Source organism: Babylonia areolata, chromosome 28 (genome assembly GCF_041734735.1).
Source record: "Babylonia areolata isolate BAREFJ2019XMU chromosome 28, ASM4173473v1, whole genome shotgun sequence".
Taxonomy (NCBI): domain Eukaryota; kingdom Metazoa; phylum Mollusca; class Gastropoda; order Neogastropoda; family Buccinidae; genus Babylonia; species Babylonia areolata.
In genome coordinates this window covers 14942874-14954432 of record NC_134903.1, presented here as the reverse complement: position 1 = coordinate 14954432, position 11559 = coordinate 14942874, and the positions used below count along the sequence as shown (strand labels likewise).

General features: G+C 43.6%; 1 protein-coding gene across 3 annotated transcripts in view; it reads right to left on the bottom strand.

Moving 5' to 3' along the window:
- Positions 1-713: 713 nt before the first annotated feature.
- LOC143301809 (uncharacterized) overlaps positions 714-11559 on the bottom strand; it is a 77426-nt gene continuing 66580 nt past the window's right edge. For all 3 annotated transcript variants that reach the window (XM_076616205.1, XM_076616206.1, XM_076616207.1), the window contains 2 exons: positions 11327-11382; positions 714-8193 (listed from right to left, as the gene is read on the bottom strand). In XM_076616205.1, the coding sequence (XP_076472320.1) occupies positions 6535-8193; positions 11327-11382 (1715 nt within the window). In that variant the 3' untranslated portion in view covers positions 714-6534. The remainder of the gene's footprint in view (positions 8194-11326; positions 11383-11559) is intronic.

The following is an 11559-nucleotide window of genomic DNA, read 5'->3' as shown; positions in this document are numbered from 1 at the left end:
GAACATATTCCGCACCTGTGGACTGGAAACTAGTCACCATTTGAGCAATAAAAATGTTCACACACACACACACACACACACACACACACATACACACACACACTCCCTCAGCCTCCACTACCCCCTCATCTCAGCACCTTTCCCCATCTCCTCATTCACACACACTCACACACATTCCTGCCCTTTCTTTAAGAACACACACACACACACACACACACACACACATCCTGACACACACACACACACTGATGCACATAATTATACATGTACATGTCGGTAAAATTGTTACCATCTGTAGATAGTGTAATTCTGAAAGACACAAATCATTCAGCTTAAAATACAATTTCTGAGTCATACTTCAATGGTAAACACGCACGCACTCTCTCTCTCTCTCTGTATATATAAATGTGTGTGTGTGTGCGCACATGTGTCTGCGCATATTCAAGTGTGTGTGTGTGTGTGTGTGTGTGTGTGCACGTTGCAAAAAGTTGGGGACAGGACAGAGAAAGTGGTAGAAATACAGACACAGAATAATAAATAAATAAATAAATTATTTTTAAAAAAAAATTGACAATCAACTTTCAATCCCAGCACATCACTGACTTGCTCTGAAATGCTGCCTTCAAATCAACCAATCAGCTGATATCACACCAACAAGCATGTGTACATACACACACACACACACACACACACACACAACTTTGTATACACACACACACACACACACACAAATATATATATATATGCACTCACACATGTACAGCACACACACATACATGTTAAAAACTCACACATATTATATACACACACTGTATAAGCCACTGGTCATTAGTACACAGGGACAAAAAAAACCAAAAAAACACACAATGAAAATCACAAGAATAACAATAACAACAACAAAAATCAAAGGAGACAAATGATGATAAATCCACAAGTAAAATCATAAATCTTGATGACAATATCAACTCTCCGTCTCTCTTGACCCCCACAAACCTTCCTCTGGTTTCATATTACAATACACAGAATTCAAATCAGACATTAATACTTTATCATTTTGGGACTGTGCTGCTGACTGTTGTTGATTCAAAGAAGCAGATTCAGTCATGTTCCATTTATAAAAAATAATGTGTATATATATATATAATGCCACAAAATATATTCATAAAGTAACTATCAAAACAACGGGGATGCTGAACAACCGAAGGAAACTTTCCTGAATAACATAGTCTGAGCAGGTTTTTATTAACAAATTTACAGTTTCTCTCTCTCTCTCTCTCTCAGACCAACATATTTAAAACTGCAACCATCTCTCCCTCTCCCTCTCTCTTGCGCATACACACACACACTCTCTCTCTCTTTTTCTCTGATACATGTGTATACATACATACACACTTGCATTACCCCTACTGGGAACAAAAAGATTATACTACAACGCATGCCACATTTTGTATGTACACATGTTAACCTTCGCTGGCTATCGTGGATCGTACACGACCCAGAAGGGTACAAAAAAGCAAATATCTCAGCCAATTCTTAATATTTTTCTACGAAATTTCAGAAATGCTTCCTACACCTAAAAGGCCAACTTTTGCCAAAAAATGAAAAAAAAAATTCATTAATTAGTTAATGAGTAATTACAGCTGGCGCTTTTTAAAGAGGAAAAAACGTGGTCACCCCTCGAAAGCTCGTGTGGGTCATGCACGACCCATACCTTTTTAATAGTGATTTCAGGTTTAATTTGCAATTAGTGAAGGAAAATAAAGAAGTTTTACTTTCACTACCACCCCCCCCTCCCCAATTCCTTTCGCCTGTCTTCAGCTATAACCCCCTTCCATCCCTTTCTCTAACAGCATGTACCTGTGTGACTGAATATCTTTGACTGTATGTGTATAGGATGCTATGAGTCATCTCTCTCTCTCTCTCTGTCTCACTGTCTGTCTGTCTCAGTCCCTCTCTATCTCTGTGTGCATAAGTAGGGTTTGTATGTATGTGCATGTGGTGTTATGCGTTTGTGTGTGTGATCAGTTGTGTGTGTGTGTGTGTGTGTGTATGTATGTGCGTGTGTGTGAATGCGTGAGCATGTGTTTCTTCTGAGTGTATGTGTTTGTGTGAGTCTGTGTGTGCGTGTGCGAGCGCATGTGTGTGTGATCAGTTGTTATGATATGTTTTCCTTTTCTATATTTTGTTATAAGCTTTGGAGGAATATACAGGTTTTTGTCTCTTTACGAAGTATGGGTCATGCACGACCCACACAAGCTTTGGAGGAATATACAGGTTTTTGTCTCTAAAAGGTATGGGTTGTGGGCGACCCACATGAGCTTCCGTGTATAGTCAAAAGCGACAGCAGTATGGGTCGTGGACGACCCACATGAGCTTCCGTGTGTAGTCAAAAGCAACAGCCAGCGAAGGTTAATAAAAGAGATGTTTTCTGTTGTCTGAGGGGTTGCCGATAACTCAAGACATCATTATTTACATTAACGTTAACAGGCTTTTAAATACAAACATACATATATATATATATATATACATAATCTGGACATCATCATTCACATTTCCTAAACAGGCTTTTAAAACACAAACACATATTGACATCATTGTTTACAAATACATAAAACAGGCTTTTTAATTAAATGCAAATGAACACAATGTCAACTTCATTATTCACTTACATGACAGACTTTATATGTTCTGGATCAATTAAAAACATCATTCCTCGTAACCCTTTTTAGCCAAACAACATTCTAAACTGCATGACAGCTCAGATCACTAACATTTCTGAGATCAAAGAAACTGGACATCAGTGATAGCATTTGATGGCTCATCATTTGTATTTTTGTATTTGTATTTCTTTTTATCACAACAGATTTCTCTGTGTGAAATTCGGGCTGCTGTCCCCAGGGACAGCGCATTGCTACACTACAGCGCCACCCATTTTTTGATATTTTTTCCTGCATGCATTTTTTTTTGTTTTTTGTTTTTTCCTATTGAAGTGGATTTTTCTACAGAATTTTGCCAGGAACAACCCTTTTGTTGCCGTGGGTTCTTTTATGCTGCACACAGGACCTCGGCTTATCATCTCATCCGAATGACTAGCGTACAGACCACCACTCAAGGTCTAGTGGAGAGGGAGAAAATATTGGCGGCTGAGCCGTGATTTGAACCAGCGCGCTCTGATTCTCTCACTTCCTAGGCGGATGCGTTACCTCTAGGCCGTCAATCTGCACTCCATCATGGCCTAGCCTTTTGGACAAGTATGACAGCCTCTGAGGGCTGCAGCTCTCACCTTCAACTTGTGTGCTGTTTGCGTGGGGTTTTTCAACAGTGCACAGGACCAGTTTCACCCTGCCAAAATAGGCAGCCACACTTTGTTTTGGGGGCATATGAAGAGGTCAATCTACCTGTTCAAGAGAGAGAATGACTCTGTGTGTGTGTGTGTGTGTGCACACGTTTGTGTGTGTGTGTGTGTGCCTGTGTGTAGCGTGTGTGTGTGTGTGCTGTGTGTGTGAGCATGTATGTGAGTTTGTCTGCGTGCCTACTGTCTTCTCAACAAAGACACCACCACTTGCTCATCCTTCAGTGTAATCTTGTTATCAGAGGTAGGAAATTTTCTTCCTAAAATTACGTTTATGTAACATACTTTCTGTGACCCACTAGTGCAGACTCCGGCAGGGGTCCGATTCCTGTCCTGTGCAAACTACTATCCGCCTATGCGGAGAAAACGAAAGTAGCTACGGCCGATAACCTCCCGAAGTAGGTTACCTCCCCTTTGCATCACTTTTACTCTCATACCATGTCATGGTCTCTGTCTGCCGTTGCTCCGCATCTTTGTCTGGTCAGTCCCCACCCAAGTAGCGGTTTTCATTATTTACCGCAAATGGGTTGTATCAAACTGTGCAGAATGGTGTTTCCAGCGCAAGTTTGATGAACACACTGTTAGGTGATATCTTTGATGGAGAAGATCTGGGAATATGTCTCTCTAAGTCTACATTAGTCACTTAGTTCACTCATTCAAGGCTCCATCCTACACAACCACACACACACACACACGCACAGAGGTACAAGTGCAGTCTCACTCACAGTACAGGCACACACACATCCAGTTACACAGAGACACAGGCATACCGTTGTTAACACTCGTCAACCCACCCCACAAGAATCCACCCTGGACTTTTTTTTTTAAAAACAGTCACAGCACCAAGAAAATGGTCATTCTCTTTTTGTCTCGTCCTTCTCCCCCTCACTCCATCCAGATTCACTGAGGCTAAGCCAGTCTTGTTTCAAGAACTGATGCAATGAGTTACTGCTCACTGTGATGGTCCTCATTTATAATACATGCACTACATCAATATGTCATTGGTAGCAAGAAAATCAAAGTGTGAGCGCAAACATTCTTGTTTTTTTCTTCTTCCTTTTTTAAGCGCAAACATTCAATACTTATGCCCGGACAGTCCTGTTAGACAAAAAAAAACAACAAAAAAACAACAACAAACAAACAAAACAAAAAAACAACTGGGTATATACATCATTCCAATAATGATTACTATCATCGATGTGAAAACTATCGCAAATGTTGAACGCAGTGAGTTGTCGTAAGTTTTATACAGAGAAACCATTCAACCATCACGAAGGAAATGTATTGTCTTTTGTTTTTTTTTGCTGGGAGGGTGTGTGTGTGTGGGGGGGGGCGGGGCGGGGGGAGGGGGTGCACTTTTCTTCTTCAGTTACTTCTCTCTGTTTTCAAACCAATGCTTTGAGTTTTTCATTTCTGGCTGATCACTGAGGTGACGGAGGTACTCGTCAGCACAACATCAGCAGGGATGAAGACATATTCCTGAAGGTGGGCTGACCGCACTGTACAGCGAAAACACCAGGTCTGGCACAAGCAGGCAGCAGAGAAACAGTCGTCTTGAGAACCAGTCCAGTCCACTGAACTCACACGAGTCAGAGCTGACCAAAGTGATCGCGTTTTGAACCATCGCATGTCAGCAAAATTCTTTCAGCCCCCTTTGTCATATTTTATCCTTGATCCATGGGATTATTTCTCCCTGTCCTGTAATCCTTGATCAGTCAACCGGATTCTTCCGTTATGTCCTGTAATCTGTGCTCTGTCCTTACTCTGTCCTTTTATCCTTACTGTGAGGGATTCTTCCTTTCTGTCCTGTAATCTGTGCTCTGTCCTTACTCTGTCCTTTTATCCTTACTGTGCAGGATTCTTCTGTTATGTCCTGTAATCTGTGCTCTGTCCTTACTCTGTCCTTTTCTCCTTACTGTGAGGGATTCTTCCTTTCTGTCCTGTAATCTGTGCTCTGTCCTTACTCTGTCCTTTTCTCCTTACTGTGAGGGATTCTTTCTTTCTGTCCTGTAATCTGTGCTCTGTCCTTACTCTGTCCTTTTCTCCTTACTGTGCGGGATTCTTTCTTTCTGTCCTGTAATCTGTGCTCTGTCCTTACTCCGTCCTTTTATCCTTACTGTGCAGGATTCTTTCTTTCTGTCCTGTAATCTGTGCTCTGTCCTTACTCCGTCCTTTTCTCCTTACTGTGCGGGATTCTTTCTTTCTGTCCTGTAATCTGTGCTCTGTCCTTACTCTGTCCTTTTCTCCTTACTGTGCCCGATTCTTTCTTTCTGTCCTGTAATCTGTGCTCTGTCCTTACTCCGTCCTTTTCTCCTTACTGTGCGGGATTCTTCCTTTCTGTCCTGTAATCTGTGCTCTGTCCTTACTCCGTCCTCTTATCCTTACTGTGCGGGATTCTTCTGTTATGTCCTGTAATCTGTGCTCTGTCCTTACTCCGTCCTCTTATCCTTACTGTGCGGGATTCTTTCTTTCTGTCCTGTAATCTGTGCTCTGTCCTTACTCTGTCCTTTTATCCTTACTGTGAGGGATTCTTCCTTTCTGTCCTGTAATCTGTGCTCTGTCCTTACTCCGTCCTTTTATCCTTACTGTGCAGGATTCTTCTGTTATGTCCTGTAATCTGTGCTCTGTCCTTACTCTGTCCTTTTATCCTTACTGTGCAGGATTCTTCTGTTATGTCCTGTAATCTGTGCTCTGTCCTTACTCCGTCCTTTTATCCTTACTGTGCAGGATTCTTTCTTTCTGTCCCATAATCCATGCAATTCTTTCTCCATCATCCATTGGATTCTTTCTCCCTGTCTTATAATCCTTAATCCACGGGATTCTTTCGTTCTGTCCTGAAATCCATCTGATTTTTTCTCCCTGTCCAGTAATCCTTAATCCACCCGATTCTTTCTTTCTGTCCTATAAATAATCCATGGGATTCTTTCTCCCTGTCCTACAATCAATCCTTAATCCACAGGAATCCTTCTCACTGTCTTACAGAATCCAAAATCCACAGGATTCCTTCTACCTATCATATAATCCTTATTCCTAAACGCTTAGTTCACTGCACTCACCAAACGATTCCTTCTCCCTGTCACAGATAACCCTTAATCCTCACAGGGGGGCGAGGGGAGGGGGTGGGGGGAGGGGGGAACCTTCTTCTCCCTGTCATGTGTCGTGGTGTGTGGTATGAGATCCCTCTAATCCACAGAGTCCATGATCTCGCTGCTGTGGGCACGGCCGGCCGTTTCGGTGGCAGCGGTGGAGCTGACCAGGTCGACGGGCAGGAAGACCCGGTTCATGATGACGTCGCCCGGCCAGCTCTCTGAGGGCTGCCCCGAGGTCAGACTCTGCAGCTTGTCCAGCAGCTGCTTCTTCAGGCAGCCCCTGGCCCCAGCCTGACCTTCACCTTCCTGGGTCTGCAGGGAGGCGGGCTTCGGGTTCCTGCCTTGGGCAGCGTCGGTGGCAAGGTGCGATTTCTTCACAGGCTCTGAAGACCGCGGATGCTTGATGCTCGGGGGCTGCATGAGTTTAGAGGAGGAGGAGGAGGAGGAGGAGGTCTCGCCTGACCTTGACGACGACAGCAACGATGATGACGATGGCCCCTCACTCGACATGTGAACATCGTCCCCTGTGATAGGGGTGGTGGTGGTGGTGGTAACGGTGGTGGTGGTGGTGGTGGTGGAACTCTCTGCCCCAGCTCCGGCCATGGCCATGGTGGTGGTGAACCCTCCCTTGTGACCTTGACCTTCCATCTCGTGCAGCAACTCCAGCAGCTGGCCGCTGACCTTGTCAGGCTGCGTCATGCCGGCCAGGCGGCGGCGGTCGTTGGCCAGGATGGTGGCCAGGTCCAGGGGCCGCAGGTTGTAGCGCATGGCCACGTCCGGCGTCAGATGGGCTTCCTGCTGCCAAAAGGGCAGGGCCCACACCTTCGGCTTCTTCTTCGTCGCCCCAACCCCCACCTCCACCTCTGCCTCCCCGGGGCACATGCTAACCCTCAGCGGCACAAATAGCTTCTCCAGGACATCCGGCCTGGGTGTGGAGGCTGACTCGGCCCCCGAGTCCGTGGACATTTTGTCGTTGGAGGAGGAGGAGGAGGAGGAGGCGAAGGAGCCTTTCCCCGTGGACAGGTCAGACTCCTTCATGGAGCTGCTGGCATCCTCCGTGCTGCGCTCATCAGAGGGGGTCAGGCTGGAGGAGACCTTGGAGGAGGAGGACTGGGCGTCCTCGTTGCTTTTCTGCCGCGAGGAGTTTTGGCTGCTGTTCTCGCTGCCCTTGTCGCTGCCCGCGTCGCTGCGCCCGTCATCGCTGCTGCACCCCGCGTCCTTGGGGGACTTGGTCTCCATGGCCGCCTCCCCCACGCCCTCCGGGGACTTGCGGCACGCTTCCCCAGCCTCCCGCTCTCCCCCTTCCACCCCGCTGCCCTCCTCCCCCACGGAGGCGCTGCCCTCCTCCTTCCCACTGCTGCTGTTGCTGCTGCCCTCAGAGGCTGGGGAGTGCACCTTCTCCATGGACTCCTCCGTCAGGTTCATCGGCTCCGGGGCCAGCTCCTCCTCCGCCATGGGCTCCGGAGGGTCCTCCGTCACCACCACCTCCACGCATCCACCAACGCCGCACACACCGTTGCCAGGTGACGCCTCCTCCCCCTCCACACCGTCCTCCGTGTCTGCTGCTCCGCTGTCGTGGGCGTTGTTGTTGTCCGCTGAGGAGACGGTGGTGGTGGCAGTGGGTCCCAGTTGGAAGGCCACAGTCGGGGACAGGGTGTCCCTGGGGGTTTTCTCCCCTTCCTCTTCGCTGGCCGTGAGGGGGGCGTCCCCTGTGCGCCCCGCTGGGTAGAAAATGTAGTCTGCCTCCTCGTCCTGTGAGGGGGAGATAAAACAATATATACATATACAAACACACACACACACACACACACACACATATATATATATATATATATATATATATATATCGAGAGAGAGAGAGAGAAACACTGAAATGTTTAATGTCATTAGCTGAAAAGCTCTGGTGACATAGTAGTACTAATCAGAACAAAATGGTGCAAAATAGATAAAAATGGAATAGAGAGAGAGAGAGAGAGAGAGAGAGAGAGAGAGAGAGAGAGGTGCATATTCATCTTTTAAATTTTTTTTAGTGTATTGTACCATATTGTATTGTATTTTTTTGTATTGTACTGTACTGTATCGTATTGTATTGTAATGTAATGTACTGTACTGTATTGTATTGTATCGTATCGTATCGTAAACCCATATATCTTCTTTCATCATCTCTTCTTCCCTGGCTGAAGAACTTGGAAAGAAAGGACACGACAACCACCAAAAAAATGACCCCCTTCTTCTTCTTCTGCGTTCACTCGTATGCACACGAGTGGGCTTTTACGTGTATGACCGTTTTTACCCTGCCACGTAGGCAGCCATACTCCGTGGATTACAGGATCTTTAACGTGCGTATTTGATCTTCTGCTTGCATATACACACGAAGGGGGTTCAGGCACTAGCAGGTCTGCACATATGTTGACCTGGGAGATCGTAAAAATCTCCACCCTTTACCCACCAGGCGCCGTCACCGTGATTCGAACCCGGGACCCTCAGATTGACAGTCCAACGCATTAACCACTCGGCTATTGCGCCCGTCAAAAAACATGACCCCCAAAACAACAACTCATCAGGACAGACAAGTTCATGTGAAGCAGTTAAAAAAAAAAAAAAAAAAAAAAAAGGAAAAGGAAGAAGAAGGAGGGGGGGGGGGGGGGGGGGGGGGGGGGGGGGGGAATAAAGGATACAGCGATCAGAGATGTCTTTGTAACAGTACTGTGATGTGTTATAGTATGAAGATGTTTTTGTAATAGTAATGTGATGTGTAACAGTATGAAGATACAGCGATCAGAGATGTCTTCGTAACAGTACTGTGATGTGTTATAGTATGAAGATGTTTTTGTAATAGTAATGTGATGTGTAACAGTATGAAGATACAGCGATCAGAGATGTCTTTGTAACAGTACTGTGATGTGTTGTAGTATGAAGATGTTTTTGTAATAGTAATGTGACTGTGTAACAGTATGAAGATACAGCGATCAGAGATGTCTTCGTAACAGTACTGTGATGTGTTATAGTATGAAGATGTTTTTGTAATAGTAATGTGATGTGTAACAGTATGAAGATACAGCGATCAGAGATGTCTTCGTAACAGTACTGTGATGTGTTAGTAGTATGAAGATGTTTTTGTAATAGTAATGTGATGTGTAACAGTATGAAGATACAGCGATCAGAGATGCCTTTCGTAACAGTACTGTGATGTGTTATAGTATGAAGATGTTTTTGTAATAGTAATGTGATGTGTAACAGTATGAAGATACAGCGATCAGAGATGTCTTTGTAACAGTATTGTGATGTGTTGTAGTATGAAGATGTTTTTGTAATAGTAATGTGATGTGTAACAGTATGAAGATACAGCGATCAGAGATGTCTTCGTAACAGTATTGTGATGTGTTGTAGTATGAAGATGTTTTTGTAATAGTAATGTGATGTGTAACAGTATGAAGATACAGCGATCAGAGATGCCTTTGTAACAGTACTGTGATGTGTTATAGTATGAAGATGTTTTTGTAATAGTAATGTGACGTGTAACAGTATGAAGATACAGCGATCAGAGATGTCTTCGTAACAGTACTGTGATGTGTTATAGTATGAAGATGTTTTTGTAATAGTAATGTGATGTGTAACAGTATGAAGATACAGCGATCAGAGATGTCTTCGTAACAGTACTGTGATGTGTTATAGTATGAAGATGTTTTTGTAATAGTAATGTGATGTGTAACAGTATGAAGATACAGCGATCAGAGATGTCTTCGTAACAGTATTGTGATGTGTTGTAGTATGAAGATGTTTTTGTAATAGTAATGTGATGTGTAACAGTATGAAGATACAGCGATCAGAGATATCTTCGTAACAGTACTGTGATGTGTTGTAGTATGAAGATGTTTTTGTAATAGTAATGTGATGTGTAACAGTATGAAGATACAGCGATCAGAGATATCTTTGTAACAGTATTGTGATGTGTTGTAGTATGAAGATGTTTTTGTAATAGTAATGTGATGTGTAACAGTATGAAGATACAGCGATCAGAGATGTCTTTGTAACAGTACTGTGATGTGTTATAGTATGAAGATGTTTTTGTAATAGTAATGTGATGTGTAACAGTATGAAGATACAGCGATCAGAGATGTCTTCGTAACAGTATTGTGATGTGTTGTAGTATGAAGATGTTTTTAATAGTAATGTGATGTGTAACAGTATGAAGATACAGCGATCAGAGATGTCTTCGTAACAGTACTGTGATGTGTTATAGTATGAAGATGTTTTTGTAATAGTAATGTGATGTGTAACAGTATGAAGATACAGCGATCAGAGATGTCTTTGTAACAGTACTGTGATGTGTTATAGTATGAAGATGTTTTTGTAATAGTAATGTGATGTGTAACAGTATGAAGATACAGCGATCAGAGATGTCTTTGTAATAGTAGTGTGATGTGTTGTAGTATGAAGATACAGCGATGTAAAAAAAAAAAAATTAAAAATTAAAAAAAAGGTTGTCAGCGGACACTGAAGACAATGGTAGCATGGCTGGGCTAGAAATGACTGCAGCTCTGCACTCAGCATAAAGATGAATGACATAGCAAAATGTGCGGTCGCATATGTGTGTGTGTGTGTGTGTGCTTATGTTTCTGTGTCTGTGTTTGTGTCTGTGTCTTTATATGTTGTCACTAAAAAAAACCATAAAATGATTCATGTGTTTGATTGTGTAATGAACTATACATATCAGCATAATCACTTACATCTGTTATTTTTTATGCTCAATGTATTCAGATTTTTTTCCCATCTAATCTGAATTGTAATAATGAATTTATATACAAAATAAAACGGTGGTCGACCCAAGAAAGTCCTGGCAAAAAAAACAACAAAAAAAAACACACAAAAAAAACGAACTCACCAGGGCAGGAAGGTAATCAGGACTGTCCACTTCCTCCAGCAGCGTCTCCAGGTGACCTTTCATAATAACAAGAACACGTCTTTTTTTTAATACTGCGCTTTTCCCTGACAAACCGACAGCTCCAAGCAACATAACTGATATTCACAAGAACACGTCTTTTTTTTAATACTGCGCTTTTCCCTGACAAACTGACAGCTCCAAGCAACATAACTGATATTCACAAGAACACGTCT